General features: G+C 39.9%; 2 protein-coding genes across 4 annotated transcripts in view; one reads left to right on the plus strand and one right to left on the minus strand.

Moving 5' to 3' along the window:
- Window positions 1-911: 911 nt before the first annotated feature.
- Window positions 912-8757, minus strand: LOC145401390 (pre-mRNA-processing factor 17). The gene is made up of 3 exons (XM_080273725.1): window positions 8602-8757; window positions 5717-5930; window positions 912-2973 (listed from the first exon to the last, which is right to left on the minus strand). The coding sequence occupies exons 1-3, from the start codon at window positions 8755-8757 to the stop codon at window positions 1631-1633; spliced, it is 1713 nt and encodes a 570-aa protein (XP_080129851.1). The 3' UTR covers window positions 912-1630.
- A 193-nt stretch (window positions 8758-8950) lies between these two features.
- The window catches only part of SCAR (wiskott-Aldrich syndrome protein family member 3 SCAR), a 45091-nt gene continuing 29537 nt past the window's right edge, over window positions 8951-24504 (plus strand). For all 3 annotated transcript variants that reach the window (XM_080273727.1, XM_080273728.1, XM_080273729.1), the window contains exons 1-3: window positions 8951-9030; window positions 19635-19772; window positions 22305-22496. In XM_080273727.1, coding sequence (XP_080129853.1) covers window positions 22323-22496 — 174 coding nt within the window. In that variant the 5' untranslated portion in view covers window positions 8951-9030; window positions 19635-19772; window positions 22305-22322. The remainder of the gene's footprint in view (window positions 9031-19634; window positions 19773-22304; window positions 22497-24504) is intronic.

Genomic DNA, 24504 nt, shown 5'->3' on the forward strand with positions numbered 1-24504 from the left:
GTTGCTGGCTCCTTGAAAGTAGTGATAAGAAACAGGGAAGTGAGCATGGAATAGAAAAAGCTACTACATGACAGTATTGTGATACCAACTCTACCATATGGAAGTGAAGCTTGGACCTTGTTGGAGGGACAAAAGGTAAGAGTGAGAGCAGTGGAAATGAGTTATTTGAGAGAAGCATGCAGAGTCACATGGAGACAGACTGACAAATGAGAAAGTGAAGGAGTGTTGTGGTGTGGATGTGGATGTGATATGAAGCATTAGGAGAAACACTCTAAGGTGGTTTGGACATGTGGAGAGGATGGAGAGCAAGAGACTGATGAGGAGAGTGTATGCGAGTAAGGTGGAGGGGGGGAGAGGGAGGGGGAGGCCAAGGATGAGATGGAGGGATGGAGTAGAGAGGTATATGAGAGAGAGGGATGTGAGCTGGGAACAAGGCAATGAAATGGCAGGGGACAGGGCGACATGGAGGCGATTTGTTTGTGGCCACCTCTTACAGGATTAAGGCATCTGGCAATAGACAGATAGACAGACAGTACCTGAAATAAGACATGACATATGTTTGGGTGAGAAGTAACAGTGGAGGAGCATCCAGTTACAGTGCTATAGGAAATTACCATACTTGACTGAAGATAATGGAATCATCTATAAACAAAGCAGGTTTAGTGGGCTTGGCTTGCAATCAATTTATGAAAATTCTGAAAGAAGTTAATATCAACTAATGCCCAATGTAAATACCAACTAATGCTAAGTGTACTAGTCCTCAGGAATGGAACACGCGCGCACATGCGCACGCGCGTACACACACACACACACACAAACTACGAACAGGAATCCAGTTCTGTAAAAAAACCAGCTTTGGTTTCTAATGGATATTGATTTAAATGAAACCCAAGTGCTGAATCTGTTAGGGAATGATTAATATGAATTTCACTAATACAGTATACAGCACATAACACAGTTATGGGCAGTAGGACATTTTGTACTGTACATAGCACTTTTAAGTCTAAGTCATACCGTATATGGCTGAGAGACTTGTTCATTTATATGCAACCTATTCATCACTTGAATCCTGGTCACATCCTTTTTTATCTTTGCTGCTGTGAAGTGTTATTTTTGTCTTAGAAAAGGCAGCTCATATTGTGAGGCACTTCTTAACTCTTTATCTAGCCCCTCTAGTTTTAAGACCAGTCAATCCTAAGCTGAATGAAAGAGACAGGAGCTAGCAAGAACACCAGTAAATGACAAAGATGTCTCTAGGCTTAGTGGATTAATCTTAAAAGTACAGACATGCAGACACCTGCTCATCAAATACTGCACAAATCTCTATACAAAGCAATACTGGATACAGGTACTGCACTTGTCACAGGAGGCACACACATGATTTATATTATGTTGTTATTGATCAACCCCAGTCTGTCTGGCTGAGCAGACCCATCAACCATAGACCAGCAACTGTCCCTGCAGTACCATTCCATGCAATGCACTGATGTTCCCTTGTGGTTGACAGCACCTTGCCACAGCAAGGCAAAAATGAGAAAGGAAAACATTATATGATGCGTAGCATAAATGACAAGTTGAGATGCCATTAGCTTAATATTTTTAACTGTTAGTACAGTTACCTATATGTCAATTAGTCCCAGTATTTTATAAGGCCATCCCAGCCTGCAGTTGCAATTTTGCTGGTTTCATGAGGGTGCCAGAGAATCCCAATGCATACATCATCATGAGCCTTCCACTTCTGATACAGCTTGGTTGTCTTCCAGTCCCACACATATGCCTTGCCATCAGCATCACCTGATACTAAGTAGGACATGTCTGGGGAGAAGTCCAGAGTGCAGGCATATCCAGCAACCATGTGACCTGTGAATACTTTCTTACGGTTCATTTTGAAGCGGTCAAGTGCTGAGAATATCACAATTTTGTTGTCCATACTCTGACAAGCCAGCCATTTCTTGTTGGGAGAGAGAGTAACAGCAGGCATTGAGTGCATTGATGGGTCTGCAATATACTTGAAGTCCACAGGGATGTCCCATTCCCACACTCGCAAGCTCTTGTCATCAGATGTTGACACAAATCTCCTGTTTTCATCAATAAACGTGATAGTATTCACAGCTCCCAAGTGCCGATCATATTCTTGAACTATCTCCCCACTTCGGATGTCCCAACACACAATTTTTTTATCTGATGTTCCTGCAACAAATAAATGCTGCTTTTCTTCATCAGGATGAAATTTCACACAATATGGAATTTTTCTGCTAGTAAACCTAGACACACACTCACCGGTCTCTGTATCCCACAGCTTGATAAAACGATCGTATCCAGCAGAGAGGAACTGTTTGCCATCGTTATCAAAGCAAGCATCTCTCACAGCCTGCTTATGTCCCATATATGTTCTGATACAGCGACGGTTGTTATAAACTTCCCATATTTTTATTTTTGTGTCCATAGAGCACGAAAGGAGGAGATGGCCAGATCCTGGGAACCATCTGATGGCAGAGACTCCCTTTGTATGACCCTTCCATGTGTGAATCATTTTCTTTGGCATAAAGCATTTCTCTGGTGGGTCAGGTGATCTCAAATTAACACCAACATCTTGAGGAATGTGCAAAAATGGCCGACCTTGGTAATCATAGGCATCTTTAATATGTAAGAGTGACTTCTCCTCAATTGGCTTGTCGTCAGTCTGTTTGCCACGCTTCTGTCGCTTGGCCAGAATCTCATCCAGGACTTGCTGTTCCTCCTCTGAAGGTTTCATCACAGTCTGCTCATTCTGATACTTGGCCCAGGGACCCTTAAATCCGTCAATGTCCCCGGCATCGTCATTCTTGTCACGTTTCCGTTTTGGTGGCTGGTCTGGTTTGTGCTTGGTCTCAAACACTGTTATTCCAGAGGTTTCCTTGGCCGTTGACACATCTCCAATGTATCTGCGACCGTCCTCAGGGTCACCAGATACAGATGGATCCACTGCATAACCTGTCACAAAGGGAAAAAGTCTTAGTATAGCTCATCAGCGGTAAAATATTTCTAAATAGTGTACACTATATTATGCACTGCAATAAACAGCGTGTGTCAAGACTATCAGAGAAGGATTATAGAAGTGTGATGTCTCACTTCATCTTTATGTGCAAAAGAAATTGGGATGATGATGATGATGATGATGATGATGTTACACCATATGTTAATATGAGTACTAACACACCTTCATGCAGTCCTTTTTTGGCCTCCACATTTACCTGTTTATGTCAAGGCCATCACAGCATAGGCCACACTTCTTCCTTAGTCACTCTTCACTTTCTTCCTGCATTTATCCCTCTTTTTGTATTGTATCACCGCACTGATATACTCTTTTACCATTCTGTGTCAGTCTTCCTCTCTTCTGGTCACCTTTCATTGGTCCTCTTTCTCTTTCAGTTGGCTGTACACAGACTGACAAGTCTGATGGTTTCCTGTAACCCTGAAAACCATTTACTGTACAACAGTAGGTGATAACCATATAACCAAATCACAGAGGGAAGTGGTGCCCCTGTTACGCTATGTGGGTGGAGTGACGCAAATGTGGCATCCACCCAGGAACCAAACCTCCACACTTTTCCCTGCACCTTGTTTTGACAAGGCACTGTCAACTGCAAGGAAACATCAGTTCACCACACAGGATAGCCCAGCAGGGATGATTACTTGCCTGTGCTTGATGGGTCTAATTGGCCAGACAGACTGTGGTCAACAACTCCCTTTCGGGACTTTGGCGAAAGCTTTGCCATTGCACTTGACATCTCAAAGGCTTTCGATCAAGTCTGGCATAAATCTTTAATTTCCAAACTGCCCTCTTACAGTTTCTATCCTTCTATCTGTGCCTTCATCTCTAGCTTCCTTTCTGGTCATTCTATAGCCGCTGTTGTAGATGGCTATCGTTCTTCTCCTAGATCTATTAACAGTGGTGTTCCTCAGGGCTCTGTCCTATCACCAACTCTCTTCCTTTTATTCATCAATGACCTTCTAAGCCGTACCTCTAACCCTATCCACTCATACGCTGATGACTCCACCCTTCACCTTTCCATTCGATTCCCACAATGTCCATCTCAGCAGTTACTTCAACAGGCAAGGGATGAGGCTATGGCACGCCTAATGTCTGACTTGGCTCGTATCTCTGACTGGAGTAAAAATAATCTGGTTGTTTTTAATCCATCAAAGACTCAGTTTTTGCACCTATCAACCCAACAAAATCTTCCACAGGTATACCCACTTATGTTTAATAATATTCAACTTAATCCTGCATCATCGTTGAGCATGCTTGGGGTTTCATTTGCTCGGGACTTGTCTTGGAAAGATCATATTATATCTCTTGTAAAATCTGCTTCCAAGCGATTGGGTGTGCTAGGCTGACTCCGTTCCTTCTTTACCCCTGCACAATTGTTGACTCTATACAGGGGTTTTATCCGCCCCTGTGTGGAGTACAACTCTCATGTGTGGGGAGGCTCCCTACATACAGCTCTTCTCAATAGGGTGGAGTCAAAGGCTTTTCGTCTCATTAACTCTCCCCCTCTTACTGATGCCCTTCAACCTCTGTCTCTTCGCCGCAATGTTGCATCTTTATCTCTTTTCTATCGCTACTTCAATGGTCACTGTTCCTCTGAACTGTCTGCATGCATTCCTCCACTTCTACGACAGGCGCACAGCACCCGTCTAGCAGCAAACTCTCACCCCTTTTCTGTCCAACTCTCTAATGCAAGAGTTAACCGTTACTCCCAGTCCTTCATTTATGCAACATGTCAACTCTGGAACTGTCGCCCTCTGTCTGTATTTCCTGCTTCCTATGATCTCCAGTCTTTCAAACGCAGTGTGTCCAGGCATCTCGAAATGAATGGATCTTGAATTTGGCTTTCTCTTGTATTTTGTTTCTCCCTTGGAAGGAACAGTTTTGCGGGCTCATTGCCTTTGGTTCCTTCTTCCTCACAAAAAAAAAAAAAAAAAAAAAAAAATCTTATTATTCATAGTTATTTACTCTTTCAAACCTCACCACCCACTGGCATTTGCTCTGAATCTATCTACACTGCCTATTTACTTGTAGAAAGCAGTAAAACATTAGTTTCATATAATTACAATCTGGATGAAATACGGTAAGGTTCTCTGTTCCCCACCAGCCACACTTTCCATTCCATAAATCCAGTTCTACCTTGGTCATATCCTCAGCAATGTCATTTACAGTAAAATACTGTATATTACTATATATGAAATAAGAAAATAATGGAAGAATACTTTCTAGTACACTATACTGTAACCTGTATGACATACTTTTCAATACTGTATTAGAGGACACATACCGTAGTTCATTACAACAGTATGCATACTGCAGAGAGTCTATCTGTCTATTACCAGACACCTTAATCCCACGAAGAGTGGCCATAAACAAATAGCCTCCATGTTGCCCTGTCCCCCGCCATTTCACTGCCCTCCTCCCAACCCATACCCCTTTCTCTCATATACCTCTCCACTCCATCCCTCCATTTCTTACTGCAGATAAGATTTTGTTAAAACAAACTTAATGCCATACTGTATGGACAACCCACTGGTCACTGTATCTTACTGCTAACTCGTTCCATTTTAGAAAGTATAACAGGAGTCTCTAGGTTAAACTTTACTCTCTTTTTTACTCAGCTCTTAAGAACATAATTAAAGTGTACTTTCGTGTACTGATGTTGTTATACTTAACAATACTAACCATAAGTTGTGAATGTTCGCCTCTGTGACTCAAATTCAAAGTCATTGAAATGAGCCAGCTCTACATGTCCCGCCAGTGTGTTTCTTACAACCTCTTGATACTTGGACTGTGGCTTGTCAGGTCCCAACACAGGGGCAAAGAGCTCTTCGTACTTTGGATTGTACTTCAGCTCCTTTGCCTGTGGGTCAATGTGCCGCCGATCATCAAGCTCTTTCTGTAAGAGACCAGTGTCAGCACATCACAGTAACTGTATGCAAATAATGGACAGGTAATTTAGAAACTGCCATCCCCATGTTGCACCTTCAGAGCACAGAGTCCTTAGGCAAGGTTATTGTGATCTGGAACATTTAAGGGCAGACCAACCTACACCTGCAGTGCAGTAGTGTTTTACATTATAATAAAACCTCCACTCACCTTCTGGACTCAAATCATGATGCATAAGCTATAGTCTGTTCCAACCTGACAGTCTAACAACAGACCACCTTGCATAATTTATTTTTATTTTTTAACCATGTCTCCTTTTGTCATTAAGGGCTAAGGCGTTGCCCCTGGGTAAAGGACTTAGGTTTTGGAGTGTGTAGCACTTATGACTGGATGCCCTTCCTGATGTGTATCAGTGACCCTTGGATGGACGCAAACCTCTGACCCTTCGGTCAGAGCGCTCTAACCCACAGAGCCACGGGTACTACAACCGGCTAAGTGACACAAAAGTGCTACCTCTCCTGGCATGGCAGCTTACCTGGGCGTGGCACAAACTCACAACTCTTCGGTCCCGAGTCAGGCGCCCTATCACTGAGCATAAAAAAAGAAAATGAATAAAAAGGAAAGAAAACCAAGAAGCCAAAATAAACCAACAATGGTCCAGTCAGGTTCTTACTTCTAACTCATCCAGTCTATGAGATTTCTCTTTACCTGAATCCTGCAGAACTATCTGGCAGTACAGCACTGTACCGTACCATCAGTATAATAAAAGGTACCAGTACTGTCATACTACAGGCATTTAAAACAAACACTGCCACACAAAATCTTCACTGATAGCATAATGCACATATATGTAGATGATTTTAAGGTACAGCAGGTGTCAAAAGGTTAACATAATTATATGATGGGTACTACTAATTACACAAATAAGATAAAACAAAAACACCCATATGAACTTACATAAATATCCAAATGAAGTAGAAAATGCCTAAGTGAACCTACATATCTCAAGTAATTTTGGTACATAAGCAACAGTTATCTGTTGAATTGTGACTGTAAGAAGTGACTAAAAAAAAATATACATACCAAGTATATATATATATATATATATATATATATATATATATATATATATATATATATATATATATATATATATATATATATATATATATATATATATATATATATATATATATATATATATATATATATATATATATATATATATATATATATATATATATATATATATATATATATATATATATATATATATATATATATATATATATATATATATATATATATATATATATATATATATATATATATATATATATATATATATATATATATATATATATATATATATATATATATATATATATATATATATATATATACACAGTATATATATATATACAGTATATATATATATATATATATATATATATATATATATATATATATACAGTATACATATATATATATATATATATATATATATATATATATATACCTATTTTTCATTATTTATGGAAGTGACCAGGCTGCCCATGGCTATGTTTACCGATGATCTCTCTGACTGGCTGCGTTGTTTACCAACCATTGCTCTGACTGGACGTGTCAGTGTATCCCATGTCAAAGCTATGGGAAACTAAATGATTCAACCAAACCTAATCCAACCTAACCTCATTTGCGTTTGACTGCTAGCTTTCAGATTAAAAAGTGCACATTAGGAATATTAAATATGGCCAGCAACTGGTAAACACAGGTGGAATATCTGCGCATTCTACATCCTAATTTCTAGCTTTCAGAGGTAAGTTTCATAAAAATACCAAACAGCTGTGGTAATCCAGGATTAATAATAAATAAGCTATGAAAGACTGATTTTGACAGTAAATATAGAAGGGCTATGCCTGTCTGGTAAAGAATTAATCAATTCATTTGACACCCAAATTCTGTGGAAATAACATTTGCTACTAAACAGCACCAGGTTAGATTTGCTGACCAATGGTGGCATCCTACAGAAGGCAGTGGGTTGATTCGAACCCCAAATTCATTTGGCTTCAAATCTTAAACTGGACAAAATCATCCACTATCATGGTTGGTGGTGGCTACCATCATCCACTCATTTGATGTTGTGTTGCCTGCTTCTTCCTTAGCCTTTATCACTCTTTTTCTGTGCCTGCCCTCCCCTCTTCCTATTTCTCCCATCGTTCCTGTCACTTCTTATTGCTTTTCATTCCTTTACAGGTGGCTTTACACTGAGTGACAAGCCAAATGGTTTCCTGTAAGCCAAGAAACCTTTTACAATGCTGGGTGGTAACCATATAACCAAGCCATACATGCTCCCTATGTGTCAACAAGTGGGTTGGTGGAGGGTTAGTGCCCCTCCCTATAAAACAAACAAGTCAAAGTCAAATGGCCACCCCTTACGGGATTATGGCGTCTGGCAATTGATAGACAGTTAAACAATCCACTATTCCATGTATTAAAGGAAGCTGGGTATGAAGCTCTTATAAAGTTACAACCGAGGGTGTTTCTACAGACAGGAATGATATGTATGAACCCACCATTTACTGACATTGTATTGTGAAATAAGCATCTTGTATACCGTAATTACTGAAGGCTTAGTAAATGAGAAGCATCTTGTTTAGGTTAGGATATTTCGAACTTACGGTAGATGTAACTTCTGGCGTTACTACGAGTTGGAGGTCCTTAGATATTGTGTGACCGCTCTCTATTGGCTTTAAATGCTGTGTTAGTTCTTCAGAATCGTCCAAGTCACTCTCGCTGTCACCACCGTAATCTCGAAGACCCAGAAGCGAGGCCATGTTTGTTTACGTTCCGTCAGCGTCTGACAACACATTATACGTAAAAAGTAATTTTTTAGTATTTTTGTTACATAATATAAGACACTTAAAATCAACAACATTTTAATGTACTAATTCTGTTTCTATATTGATGAGCAATTATTTTATTTTCTGTTTATGTTTGTGATTTAGTTTATCGGTGTGTGCTGGCAGACGCTACTCTCCGCCCTCCTATGTTTTGGCAGGTTATGGCAGTTGTTTATCTCCATTTCTTCCCATTGTGTCCTTTAGAACGTAAGTAGTGGCACTCTTTATGGTTGTACTATGACGCAAGCAAGTATAAAGTCCATATTTCGTACGTTATTTGATACTGGTTATTGTTGAAAGATCACGGTGAATGTGGTTTTACTTGTCTTACGGAGCGTCAATGAAATTAGACGCCATTTCCGTCTATTTTAATAGAAAGATCCCAGCTTCTCGGGGATTAGGTCTTCTCATTGCATGATTTTTGCCACCACCTGGCTGTTGGATGTCTCATAGTCGATATTCAGGGTTCAAGGCAAATAGTATGGGCGAAACAAGACATGGGTGGTGTGGTAAATGGCAGGGTTTGTTGTGGTGCCAGTTGCCCCTCCCCTCACTGCCCCTCCCTCCCGCGGGGGTGCAGGGGGCCACCCATGACTCACTCACACAGACCTTATTGCAATTTCAGTTTGCCACATTGGCCGGGATGGGAGGCTAGGGGGATGGCTACTAATAACAAGCTGTTCCATCAGTAGAATATTTCAGTGAGCAGTGAAAATCAGCAGAACCAAAATAACTTTATTATAACTTATTAGGATTTTCTTTCAGCTCTCAATTGTTGCTTAAGTCACTTGTGTTAGGTTTTCAGCATTTAATATTTATGGGAGTGCTCCATTCGGAATATTAAATAATAAACTATTGAATGAGGCTCTTAAGTGTATAGTTATTTACCATATTTAAACCATTTATATATATTTAGGTGCTTCGGATGTCAGACATTTGAGGATTATAGGCAGAGGGATGATTTTATTTTGGTATGAAAGTTACTGCCTGAAGTTGATAACATTGATCGTACTAAAGTCTTCAACCTGAGCTATAATATGACCCATTGGGAGGACGCAGTTGTTAATTGGACAGCTTCAACCACTGATGTACTAATCTGTAAGGGAGTTGCTCATTTACTTGAGCTGTTCATCAGAATTCATTCAGTGGTTAGTGTCATAATATTTCCAGCTTAAAGAAAAAAAAAAAAGTGTACCATATTCATTTACTTGGACCTAAAACTCTGATATTTAATAATGTGGACAGTGAAACAGGGATTACTTCATACCCCCTCCTCATTATTGGTAGTTAAATTACTATATTACATTGTTAAGGGTAGGTAATATTGATTCATAATTATTTGTACATTCATAACATTACTTAACCCCCAAATGCTGAGCAGTTTTTAACACTCGTCACCTCACCATGATCAATTTCCCTGAAGTTTTTTTTTTTTTTTTTTTTTTTTTTTTTTTATTATCTCAGAAAGTATAGTACCAGTACTTAAGGAAGCAAATGAAAGACCACATTACTTACCAACTCTTCTGCTTGCGAATGAAAGTATCCCCAGGACTGTAGGCCTTTGCGTTGGTGAGTAATGACTTGAGGAAGAGAGCTATTTTTGTTGCGAGAGCAGGACATGTTCTTGTGTCTGCCCACGGCACCGACTATGGCTTTTGCTGTCAATGTGATAGCTTCTTCACTGCTAGATAGACTATACTCAGTTTTTTTTATCGAGGCGAAGATACACTTGACAGGTTGGTGATGACTGGCTGAATGCAACATTATTTCATAATCTCTTTACTCGTTAGCTTTATTAATTGACAACATACATCTGAGGGAGCAGTTTGGGTTAGTAAATGTTCTTTGGACATGTTGCAGTCAGCCAGTCATCACCAACCTGTCAATTGCATCTTTGCCTCAATAAAAAAAAAACTGAGTATAGACACTGTAGCATCGAAGGCATGCCCTATAGCACAATCACTGAGACCATTTTGAGTTTCCTTGGAAAGTGGCTTGGCACGGATGGATGATGCAATTGGCTACTGGAAGTGCAAATGGAATCAGACTGATAGGAACCTGAAGACATTGCTGTACACCTGGCGAAAGCACAGGACAGACTGGCTCTCACCTGTGTACTATGGAGGGACTCCCTCCCTACCCATTGGTGGCGAGATGAAATTCAAATGGTGGCTGAAAGACACTTACGTGAACAGTTGCTACCCAGCGTCCATGAAGCACCCCAATTGTGACATGTATGGACGTTACGCGACAGATGGGGGTTAATAGTGATTCGTGATTATTGTTTGTTGATCACCAAGAGGTTGATTAAGGAAGAAGATGGATTTGTAAATTTAACATCTAAGATCCCTAGATGCTCTCAGATCATGTTTAAATTGAAATGAATTAAAAAGAAATATTAAGCTAAATTATTCTTCTGATGCAGTTCCCACACACATACATTGAGGTGGGTAGGATTCAGAAGTAGGAAAATGAAATAACAAAAGTAGGAAAGACCATTGGTTTGAATGTTAGGATATTAACAAACTTCATGATATATAAAGAATTTGACAATAATTATAGAACTGAGGAAGTATAGAAGAGTAAGGTTGTGATAAGATATAATAAGGAGGTCTGTCTGATGGAGCCAGGATTCCATGGACTTGAATGATGAGTGGGTGGAAGCGTGACCCATTGAACTGGTCAAACTTTGGCTGTGTGGACATTGCTGCTCCTCACCCTGCCCTAGTGTGGGAAAGGATGTCTGGATGATGATGAGTAAGAGTAGGAAGATTTTGGAATGAAGTGTTTAATTAGCTATGGATAGTAGAAGAGTATAGAGGAAAAAAGATGACAGAAGAAAAAATAATGATGAAGTACTGTACATAGATAGAGGAAATTGATTGAGAATTTATGGAAAGGACATGTACCCTAAGTGAATAAGTATGGGTGTGGTGTTTCTAAGGTATTAGTCATAGTGATATATTGAAGAAGAGAGAGAAAGAGCAGAGAAAATTTCACATATTATGCTGATGGAAGAGGGGAAAAGGAGTGTGTGGTAATCATAGGGGCATTTGTCTTCTTAGTGTAATAGGAAAAGTGTGTGGTAGGATACTTGTCGACTGAGTTAGGGAAAAAACAGAGGAATTGGAGAGGAATAGGGAGGTTTTAGGAAGGGAAGAGGTTGTGTAGATCAGAGATTCATTCTTTGGTCTGTAGTGGAAAAGTTTCCAAAGAAGGGAAAGAAATTGCATGCAGTCTTCATGGATTTGGAGAAAGCATACAGTATGACAGGGTGGATAGAAATGGAATGTGGAAAGTATTAAGGATACATGGAGTAAATGGGAAGTTGTTGAATGCTGTGAAGAGTATGTACGAGGGTGCTATGGCTGCAGTGCTTGTGGATAGTGAACTGACTTTTCTGTTTGAATGTTGCATTGAAACAGGGATGTGCCGTGTCTCCATGGTTGTTCAGTCTTTGTATGGATGGGGTTATGAAAGAGATACAAGGTAGGGCAGTGGATGTTGGAGTGACCTTAATGAGAGAGGGAAGTGTTTGGAAACTCCCTGTACTGTTGTTTGCCGATAATACTGTATTGTTAAGTGAAGACGAAGGGGAACTGCAAGGCATGGTGATGAGTTTGGGAGTCTGTGTAAGAAATGGAATCTAAAGGTGAATGTAGGGAAGAGTGAAATTATGGTCTTTGAGAGAAATGAAGGCACTGAATGTACAGTGAGGCTGGATGAGAAGATGAAAAATGTGAGTGTATTTAAACACAGTACTTGGGTAGTGTGATGAGAAAACATGAAAGTTTAGAGGGTGAAGTGCCTGAAAGGGCACAACGGGGAAGAAAGGTTGCTGGTTCTTTGAAAGCAGTGATAAGGAACAGAGACGTGAGGATGGAAGTAAAAAAGTCGCTGCATGACAGTATTGTGAAATCAACTCTGACATATGGAAGTGAAGCATGGACCGTGTTGGAAGGACACAAGTTAAAAGAGGGAGCAATGGAAATGAGTTATTTGAGAGGAGCTTGTGGAGTTACATGGAGAGACAGACTGACAAATGAGGAAGTGAAGGAATGCTGTGGTGTTGATGTGGATGTAATAGGAAGTGTTAGGAGAAATACACTGAGGTGGTTTGGCTATGTGGAGAGGATGGAGAGCGAGAGACTGATGAGGAGACTGTATGTGAGTGAGGTGGAAGGGGGGAGAGGGAAAGGGAGGCTGAGGATGAGATGGAGGGATGGAATGGAAAGGTATATGAGAGAGGAGTGTTTGAGCTGGGAGCAAGGCATTGAAATGGCATTGGGCAGGGGTACATGGAGGCAGTATGTTTGTGGCCACCCCTTGTGGGAATATTAGTAGTGTTGAAGTATTATACGGATCTGGCAATATCTGTCTATTAGTAAATTGTATATATTTGGTTTTACTAGCAGTAAATGAGACAAGGTTGTTTGTCCCCTTTCATTGATAGTAGATATGTCTTGATTTATGGAGATGGATGTATTGAGTTGAGGGTTAGAGATATTAGACTGTAAATGGGTGTTTGAATATGAATGAACTGTGAAGTGTTGAGCCATCTGAATACGAATGGATGGGATTGTGGGTGACAGATGAGAGATCATTAATATGAACCAGGGACAGGGTTGGCACCAGAATAGGTCTCTATGGCACGCCGGCATTAATTGAGTGGAAATTTAAATATACATCATCTACTTTTATTTTTCTGTCACTGAGATATGAGGAAAGCGGAGGAACAAAAGATGTTAGTCCATACCAAGGGAGTTTGGACAGCAGGGAGTGGTGCCACGCTCTGTCGAAAGCTTTAGAAATATCTAGGGCTACTGCATGACTTTCTCCATGTTGCTTGATTGATTGGTGGATGGTATGAGTCAGGAGATTGAGTATGTCAATGGTGGATCTTTCATGGTGAAAACCATATTGTCTATCATTAATTAAGTTGTTGGATTCAAGATGTTTAACTGTATGCTTATTGATTACAATTGCAAATACTTTACCAAGAGAAGATGTGACAGCTAATGGTCTGTAATCAGAGGGGTCAGAGGAACTTCCTTTCCTCAGAATTGGATGGATATTGGCTTCTTTCCATGAATTAGGGAAAGAAGAAGTACATATGCATAGTCTGAATAATTTAGCTAGAACAGAGGCAAGTTCTGGGGAACACTTTTTCAGGATGGTTGGAGGAATTCCATCTGGGCCTGGAGCTTTGTTGGTTGGTAAATTGTCTAGGATGGATTTTACGTATCTTGTCTGTATTTTTAGTGGAACAATTTTGGGAGAGTCAAGTTGAAGCACTGGGACGTTTTGACTGATTTCCTCCATGGTAGAATTTCTGGCAAATGTACTGGCAAAGATATTTGCTTTTCTATGAGGGTCATTTGTAATGTTTCCATTTGAAGAGTTTAGTTGGGGACTGGGTGATGATTTGTTAAAGTTATTATTGAAAGAATTGAGAGTTGTCCAGAATATTCTGTTGTCATTAGGGTTGTTAAGTAGTCTTGATGCTTGATTTTGAAGGAAGTTTGATTTAGCAAGATTTATTATAGCTTTTGCATGGTTTCTAGCAATTTCAAATTGACAGAGTGATACAGGTGTTTTTGATTTTAAGTAAGTTATATGCTAATGACTTTTGGGCCGTTGCTCTGGCACAGTTGCTATCAAACCACGTTGGAGAGTTCGATCTTTTAGTGAACTATTGACTTGGTGTGAGTAAATTTATACCAGCTAGTATAAGTCATTAATGTGGTACTGGGTAGAATTGACATCACTAAGATGAAAGACTTCCAATGGAATGTCGGCAAGATAATTTCTAAATCCATCCCAATTTGCCCTGTTAAAGTGCCATCAGGTCACCCTGACAGGTTCAGAGTGGTGAGGTTTGGGGGGGCTAACTAATGAGGCTTTGATGAGATTGTGGTCAGAGGATCCAAGTGGTGACAGTACAGGCATTCCCCAGTTTAACGATCTAATTGGTTAGGTAAAACTCCATCGTTAGGTGGGGTATCGTATATCGGGGTACATGTAACATGTATTTCAATGTGTACCGTTTACCAGCCTTCAAGACCAGCATCATCAGTCTTGGCAGAATGCAGTAACCATTCAGCATTATGTACGTTAAAATCACTCAGAATGGTAATTTCTGTGCTAAGGGCAAGGTTAAGAGTACTCATCTGTGTGGGTATGGAATCAAATACAGGCGGGTCCTGATCTTACAAGCTAATTGGGAGCAAGTATTTTGCTCATTAGCCAGATTTTCATTAAACGAAGTGAAAAACTCATGGGGAAACTAGGGTTAGGGAGCAAGGCCTCTGAGCAACCTCCCCCAAAACCACCAGAACTGACTTTCTGATCATTTCAAGCTGGAATAAGGGGTTAATACAAGAGGGTAGAACACCTGAAATATAAAAACAGCATTAATATAAGCAGAATAACAAATATTGGGTAAAATAGGGATGGGGTGAACAACAAGCCAAGTAACCCCCACTGACCACCGACACCTGTGACAGACAATTTTAAGCAGGAATAAAGGGTTAATACACATGAAATACAAATACCCTCATCTTGACTCTTGTAAGTTGGTATTTTGGGGAGTTTTACCTGCTTGTTAAACAGGCGGTGGTGCAAATTCCAAGACCTTGTATGAGCGCATTCTTGTTAAGCAATTTCTCATTAACCGGGACTTGCCTGTACACTGGGTTCTGAAGAAGCGCTGGGGGAGCGATAGACTACACAGATATATTTGGTAATACTGTATTTAGATAATTTAGTTTATACAGGAGTAATTGAAATTTGTTTAAGTGAAGTTTAAAATAGTGTCAGCTGCATATTCAGATTTGATATAACAACAGGTGCCGCCCTTGTTATGGAAGTTTGTGAAGATGAACACTCTGGTTTTGGGGATAAAAGGGGATATGTAGGTGAGCTCTTTGGAGTATGATTTTAGAGTAAGTTTGTGACAAGTACAATGCTGTTCGAGGTTTAGGGCATTTGTGATTACAGACAAATGTACAGCACAGCCTATTGGTCTATGTTGTGGATTATAATAGGTGGGAGGTAGTGGCAACCATTATCCACTCAATGTAGTGTCTTCTATCCATTTCAGTTGGCTTTACATTAAGTGACAAGTCAGTTGGTTTCCTGTAAGCCAGGAAACCATTTACAATGCTGGGTGGTAACCATATAACCAACCCACGTGGTCGGTACATTTCAACAAGTGAGTTGGCGGAGGGTTAGTGCCCTTCCCCATAAAACTACTAATTCAAAGACAAACGACCACCCCTCTTGGGATTATGGCATTTGGTTATAGACAGACAGATAGATTGAAACCAGTGAAAGTATTGAAAAGTTTTTGTGATGTGTGGAGGCAGAGAGTTGTACATGAACAGAATAGATGGGTGGACTGGAGGGTTGATGATTGCATAGTTGCTTCAGATGGTGAGAGAAAAAGAGGAATGAGAATCCATAATTTCCTACACCTTTTGTTCCTTCGTTCTGGTGATTTATGTTATACTTTATTCTTTGCTACATATAAACTGTTACCTTATATTTAGGTAAGGGGAAGTTTCTGATTGTGGGGGAGTTATTGAAGGATGTATCTAACCCCTAAAATCTGAATAAAATTGGCTGGAGATGCAATGGTAAAATTAAATAAGTAATTGGATTGAAGAAGTTAATAGCATGACACAGCGTTGTTGACAGCAGTATTTGTGAGGGTAGATGGGCTGAGTCAGGCTTGTGTTGACTGTAGTGCTTATCAATGTTTTTGTAGAATAGGTGTTAGCAGGGGTTTAGACTGAGAGTAATGAAAGTAGGAGTCAAATTGGTGATGAATGTTGAAATATAACAGTTCCATCCCATGCTTGTAAATAAGGCTTTGCTGTTGGTACAGTGTCTGGTACTGAAGTTCAACTTGTACTCTGTCGCTTGCAGGAAATTTTGAGAAGATGAGAACATCTTCTTCATCAAATTAGTACTGTTTGACAAACAAAAGGGTGGAAAACAGCATGTGTTGCATGTTGTGGAAAGGGGTAATGTAAAACTGTAGTGGTAGTTGCAACCCCAGGCTCATATGGACATGAGCCTTGTGGACTGCTAATCAAACTCTGCCGCTCACCATCCTTATCTTGGAGGATGTGGAGGGGATTGAGGAATATTTGTAATTTATAACCGGGCAACTCCAGTTCTCAATCATATTAGTGCTGCTGCATGAAGGCATTCTTTTCCAGCACCTGGAAAGGGATCATTGGAGATATATATATTGACTGTATAGCATTGATATGCTGTAATGAGAAACATAGATGGGATCTGGTACAGATGGTGTAACTTTGGTTCTATCATGTAATGACAATCCAGTAAATGAGAAAGAGTTAGATATGAGATCTGGTAGTGTACTGTGGTTGAAATCTGGTTCTGTGTGTAGTTGGATCAAGTTGCTACAGTAATTATAGTTTATTAACAATGGTATACTTCTGTATATTAATTCCAGTTAAGCTGGTTTCAGTAATCTGATTATAATCCAGTTCCAGTGAAATTCAGTTAGGTTCCAGCTCTAGAGCAGGAAGAGAGGTGCAGATAATGAAAATAATGATTTACCGTACTAAAGTAGAATTCTGTATTGTCCTTTTGATCTAGTTCTGGTGAGGTAGGGTAATTCTAGCAGGATTTTTTCTGGTAGCCCAGTTTGGTGTTTACTTGAAAGGTGTTTTAGAAAGTCCAAGTATTAATTAGGAAGTAAAAGTTTGTTTACTGTAGTGCCTCTATACTTGCTGGAATATGTGTGGTGAAATGGGTGTAAACAGAAGTACAAAAAGTTTCATTAATACAAGTCACTAGAGAGTAGGAGTTATATCTGGGCATCAGATATAGCAAATACTGTATGGCCTGAAAATTTCTGTTCACTGTACAGTACTTTGTTGAGGTCTGTACAGTGGATGCTTGAGCTTATGCTGGTAGGTACCATTGTGACTGATGGAGGAGTGTAGGAGTGATGGTTGACAGCTCAGAATGGTCACCAGCATATTAAGCTAATATGAATCGAAATAAAGTCGAAGATGCAGTACTGTATATGTCAGGGAGTAAGGTATGAATCAGTATAGAAAATGTGTTATAAAGTACCTTATTATATTTTATATACTGATAGTCCCTTCAAATACTGCAGTTGAGTAAAATTGTGCATCATACGCAACTGAAATACAAGTACATTATAATATTGTAGCCACTACAGATACAGTTAGTTTGGGAATGTAATTACTTGAACCTTTACTGTGGTTTGTTTTATGGTAAGAGCTTTATTTTCTTAAGTTTCAAGAGTAGCGAACCCTTATTGGATACTTGATGCGTATTGTATGCTTTAGATTGAATTCCACTTAAGTCAGTGTTACAGTCAACATAGTGACTCTAAGGATAGCATTATGATGATGTCGTCATTCTTTATCTTGCATCTTATCAGAGTGGGTTTCCTCTTGAGTGAGCTGCGACAGTATTCATTGGTTTAATTAGGGGTAACTATAAGCCATTTTGAATGAGATATGGTGGATGGCAGGGATACATTATGTATGGGATGTACATTATAATATTGTATATGGTGCACATTATTTAAAGGGAAATTTCTTAACATTCAATTTGCTTTACAGGTAGTAACATTCATAAAACAAAAGGGCAGATAGTAACAGTGTGTGGTACATACCAGTGTATGTTGTACTACAGTAGTAGGTAATCTTGATATAATTAGTATCATATTCTCTAAAAAGTGGAGTATTGTATCACACATACTTGTATGATGAAATAGTGATAGAACAGTGGTGATATTAAGTGGAAAGTGTAAGCAAAGAAGTGCAGCAGTGGGCATGGAGAGTGAGGGTGGGAGACTGCCACGACATCCTTATTACCCACTTACCACAGCTGCACTTGCCACACCTCGCCATACCACTGATGCTTACCTCATGAACAGCAAGTGCCAGTCGTGAAAAGGCAAAGAGTAAGCTCTTAGATATATGACAATTATAATGTTTTAAGTCTGTATACAAGGACCAGTTTTATACACGAAGAGGGAACAGTAGGGGGTTTGCACTTGTTGAATGTTGCCAGGTATTCATTTTCTGTTGGTGAGAAATGCTTCCTCTGACAGTCTTGCCCCTACTTCCCTATGGGAAGGAAGTGCTGTGCCCCACCATTGTGTGTGACCTTGATGAGTGGTAGCATAGCAGTACAGTACCTATGATTGTAAATGTCATCTTCCACTCAAGTTTGCTGGTATTTATACTACTCTGTAATTAAATGTTGCCTCAGTTTTAAATAGGTTCATTGTACTGAAAACTCAGCTTTATTTGATAAAATACAACCTCAAAAGGTCACATATAATAATATTTTTGTTTCTCTAGACTTTTTAAAACTTGCTTGCTTTCCAGTGATCCTTAAAATTTAAGCATACATGATGGAAGAGTATGTTGATGTATCTCATAGGTTCTTAGTACCTTATTATTTTTTATAGTTTTTGCTTTGTTTCATTTTACATAAGAATCCTTTCTGCTGTCATGGCAAATGCATTAACTGGTAAATAATTAGGAGAGTATCTGTACTGTAGTTACTAGGAATTACAGTAATTAATACCTTTGCTGCGTAGCAAAAATGAAGTACTGTACAATGTATGGTACATCCTCAGTCTGAAGGTATTCTATCTATAGATAGATAGATAGATAGAATACCTTCAGACTGAGGATGTACCATACATTGTACAGTATTTCATTTTTGCTACACAGCACCCTCATTCATATACATCACAAATACCATATATATGCATATTTTGGTTGCAGCTACAATGTTGAGGTCAATGAGGAAGGGAGCGTGGTGGTAGGGTGGTGGCTGCAGTGAGGCGCATGACACCCAGGTATAAACGTGGCGGCCAAACACACACAGTTTGGCCACACACCAGTTATTGTCTATAGCCACAGGTAAGCAGTCTGTACTACAGCTTCTTGTTTTGCCCTTTTAACTCTGGGTCAAATTGGGGGTGGCATAGGAGGTGTTGTAGTACCTCTTCCTGTGTGATTTGTTTTTCATATTAAAGTACAGAGGTATCCTCTTATATGTTGCTTATCCAATATATTGTTTTGATATTGACATGATTTGCATCAGTGACAAGGAAGAGGATATTGAGTTAAGCACTATGGAAGAGGTGTTACAAAATCTCCAAAGTCACCTGAAACGTGATCCAGGATGCTTAAAGCTTAAAACCATGAAAAGGTAGGCAAACCCTCAATTTTTGGTGATGTAGATGGAACATGTCTCGCCTCTCTGTATCACTGCAGACTGCATTATATAATGTGGGATGCAGGGTGATCATGTCTAATAGCCATACATCCTATGAGTGTTAGTTAAGAATAAGGAGCTAGCTTTCATCCATCATCCAATCTTACGTTGCCCCATGAGGAGCGTAGAAGCCCGGGGCTAGGCAGTTGGTTCATCTTTGTAATATAAGCATTAAGAACATGCAGTAAGCCTGTGTTATGGTTTACTGTACAGTATTGGGAAGTAATTACATTTATGTTTCAAATTATGGCACATTTTCTCTGAACCTCTTCAGTCGAGTGATGTATTTTTTATTCTAGCCATCCCCCAATGATTGTTTTCAGTTTAGGAGACTTTTTTGACTGGAGGGGTTATATTTAGCCTTTATTTACTCCTACATCACTAGAAATCTGATGGATTAAATATAATTGGCAGTAGAAAGAATTATTGTTTGCCCAACCCTAGTCTGATCAGGCAGACTTGTCGACCACAGGTAAGCGACCTCTTGTATGGGGTTGTCCCACAGGTTACCTTCACCGTTGATGGGTTTGAGTCTTAGTGTGGCATGTGCTGTGCAGTGCAGTTCTCCTTTATATGTGTGTTATGTTGTGTGGGCCTATTCAGCAAGATGGGCACATGCCATCTGTGACTCCATCCAACCTAAATCTAAGCTGGTAACTGAGCAGGACTGGGTGAAATCTTGTTCTTACCTTAGCTAGGTGAACTTGATCATCTATATATAGGGACATCCCCGATGGGTAGATGTGAGGAGGGGGTAGCTTGTAGTATGGTGTTATGATTGAGGTGTTGTATTGCCCTGTGTGTTAAGTGAGTATGTAGGTGTTTCTTCATTGCTAGTGTTGGAATACTGGGAGGTGGGATATTGTTGTAGAGGCTTTGATAATGTTTGTTTGGTGATTGGTAAAAATAGTGAAATGTGAAATACTGTATGCCATTAGATGGAAGGGCTTAATATTATTGTTGGTTGTTTCAGAAATTTACATTAATTTCTGGGATGCATAATTTACTTACATACCTCTTTCCCAACATGTTTGGGTGTTACATTACGGCAGATGATGGGACAAATTGGATAATTGATGTGGATATTTTAGGTGTCTGTGTTGGTCTTCTTCACTTGTTTGCCTTCCTGTCTCCCACTGCTCTGTAATTTTTCCATCTCCAAGTGAATGATTCTGTTGTCTGTCCATGCATACATTATCCTGTTTCATACACTTCGTTAACTATTGTGAGGGCTGGAGAGGGATGCGTCCCTGCATTGGCACCAGTATTTAGTGTCCCCAAGTTCCCTTCTAACCCCCCCATGGAGAATGTTATATTACAGAAGGACAGCTGCCCTCCTTTAACTGTATTGAATCTCTCCCTTTGCTTCATGTTCCCCAACCTTATAACCCTAAACTTCAACCACTTCACATTTCATAGGCTCTTCTCACACGACTTAGTCTTCTGTTTTCCTTTCTGAGTCACTGAGTTTGTACCCTTGAGTCAACTGTCTTGCAACCTGAGTTGCAGGGGTGCAGTATGATCACCTCTGTAACCAAACATATGAAGAACTTTTGTACAATGTTGACACTGCATGTTTCTGTCTGTGATGTAACAAAAAATCTTTTTCAGTTCTGACACATGTTGCCTATTTTTATTGTTGGTAAACTGATCTGGAATATATTATGGTTAATTTTGATGACTGATGTACCCTCTGTTACCCATTTGAAGATTCTTTTTCTCCTCTACCACTGTCCATCCTCCCAAAAACTGGAGGAAGTACAGTTAATTAGACTCAGTATTTATAAGGGTTATTTGAAGACTTGAATTCTGTACTTGTTAGTTTTTTTAAGTTTGGTTTGGATTGGAAGTGAAGAAAGCATTTGGATTGGAAGTGAAGAAAGCACAAAAGGACCATGTTCTTTGGCTCTTTCATATTGGTACGAAAAGTGAACATGTTTGTTAGAGAGACATGTCAAAACACTATAGCAGTTGAGATGTGGTGAACAAGGTTGACACATAGAAGCATGTACATAGCCTTTCACAGTTATTGAATGAACATATACAGTTATGAGGCAATTTCTCTTGCCTATTCACAAAATCCACAGATATTCCTACAAATAGTATTATTGGTACTAGAGTGACAAGGTTAGTTTTTGTTTTTCATATTGTTTACATCACTATTTTTTTTACAGTGGTGCGGGTAGGACAAGATGCCTCTGCTGAAGCGTGTAGTATCGCCAGAGCATGTGTCACGGGTGCCTCTGGTGGAGGAGTGGGTCACGGACGAGAGTGGCCGTGTCTACCCTGCACTCCTCCCTGCAACCTACCAGCCGCAAGACCTTGAGTCCTTCACTAACCTCACCCTAGCCAACCTTATTACTCAGGTCTGTACCTCACTCATGATCATTATTAGTCACCAAACCTTTATGTCTCTCTGCCAGTATTGTCAGAACAGCATACATCTCATCACATTTTTTTTTTTTTAACCATCTTTTCACTTCATAGTCAGTACAGTGATTGCTATATACTAAAATGTTTTACTGTTTTTATCACTCTGCCCATACCAGAGATTTCATTGCTAATCAGCTTTCATATAGTGGAAGATCATTTATGTATTCTTCATGCAGTGAAAGATCATTGAGTTAAGTATTTCATGCATCATAACACCAGATCGAACACCTAACCCATAATAACTGTTGATATTGATAGATTCTTACATGTTATTGGGAAGACTACAGCATTTGTGCCAGTATATGGAGGTATTAACATACACAGAGATACCTACTGTATGTGATCTGATGGCAGAACACTCAAGTCCGAGATGGATATGTGTAACTAGTCACATTTTGTGGTTTTAATCTTAGAAGTGGGCAGAGGCTTTTCTCTCATATATAATGCTGCCCAAGATATGGGATGATCTCATTCCCTTTGTGGCCTAATCTCTTGCCCTCCTGTGTTTTGGGCTCCCATGGAGTTGGGTGTTATCATTTTTAGAACCAGTTAGTCAGAATGATGCCATGCTTAAGGAACTGCTGTACTGGGACCAGCCATGATAGAGCAAAAGTTTTCCATGGACTGCAAGCTCAACCAGATGCCAAGTCAGCCAGTCACTTTCCAAGACTTGGTGGAAACTGCACAAATGTGTGCTTCCTATCAAACATCTATCAGTAACCTTGTAACAAAAAACAAGCTCCTCATATTATAGTTATATAAGTGTTATCACCCTATCTGTTACTGGCAGTAAAGATTGACATCTCTATCTATATATCTATTGCCAGATGCATTAATCCCGTAAGGGGTGGCCACAAACAAATCTCCTCCATGTCGCCCTCCCCCCCGCCATTTCATTGCCCTGCTCTTAGCTTATATCCCCTCTCTCATATACCTCTCCACTCCATCCTGTCATCTCATCCTTGGCCTCCACCTCACTCATGTACACTCTCCTCATTAGTCTCTCACTCTCCATCCTCTCCACATGGCCAAACTACCTTAATGTGTTTCTCCTAATGGTTCCTATCACATTCACCCCACAACTCTCCTTCCCTTCCTCATTTGTCAGTCTGTCTCTCCATGTGACTCCACGTGCTCCTTTTGAATAACTCATTTCCACCGCGCTCACTCTTGACTTCTGTCCCTTCAACAAGGTCCAAGCTTCACTGCCATACGTTAGACTTGGTATCACAATACTGTCATGTAGTAGCTTTTTCACTTCCTTGCTCACTTCCCTGTTTCTTACCACTGCTTTCAAGGAACCAGCAACCTTTCTTCCCTGTTGTACCCTTTCAAGCACTTCACCCTCTAAACTTCCATCCTTACTCATCACACTACCCAAAAACTTAAACGCACTCACATTTTCCATTTCCTCCTCATCCAACCTCACTGTACATTCGCTGACTTCACTTCTCTCGAAGACCATCACATTACTCTTCCCTACATTCACCTTTCGATTCCGTTTCTTACACACTCTCCCAAACTCATCCACCAAGCCTTGCAGCTCCCCCTTGTCTTCACTTAACAACACAGTATCATCTGCAAACAACAGCACAGGTAGTTTCCAAACACTGCCCTCTCTCACTAGGGCCGCTTCAACATCCGCTGCCCTAACTTGTATCTCTTTTGTAACCTCATCCATATACAGATTGAAGAGCCATGGAGACATGACACATCCTTGTTTCAATCCAGCCTTCAAATAGAAAAATTCACTCAGTTCGCTATCCACACGCACTGCATCCTTAGCACCCTCATACATACTCTTCACAGCCTTCAACAACTTCCCATCCACTCTATATATTCTTAATCCATCCATCCATCCATCATCCAATCCTACATTGCCCCATGAGGAGCGTAGGAGCCCGGGGCTAGGCAGTTGGTCCTGACATTTAAGATGAGAGT

The sequence above is a fragment of the Coenobita brevimanus genome, chromosome 55 (genome assembly GCF_032717465.1).
Source record: "Coenobita brevimanus isolate Jiangsu-jjx chromosome 55, ASM3271746v2, whole genome shotgun sequence".
NCBI classification, from domain to species: Eukaryota; Metazoa; Arthropoda; class Malacostraca; order Decapoda; family Coenobitidae; genus Coenobita; species Coenobita brevimanus.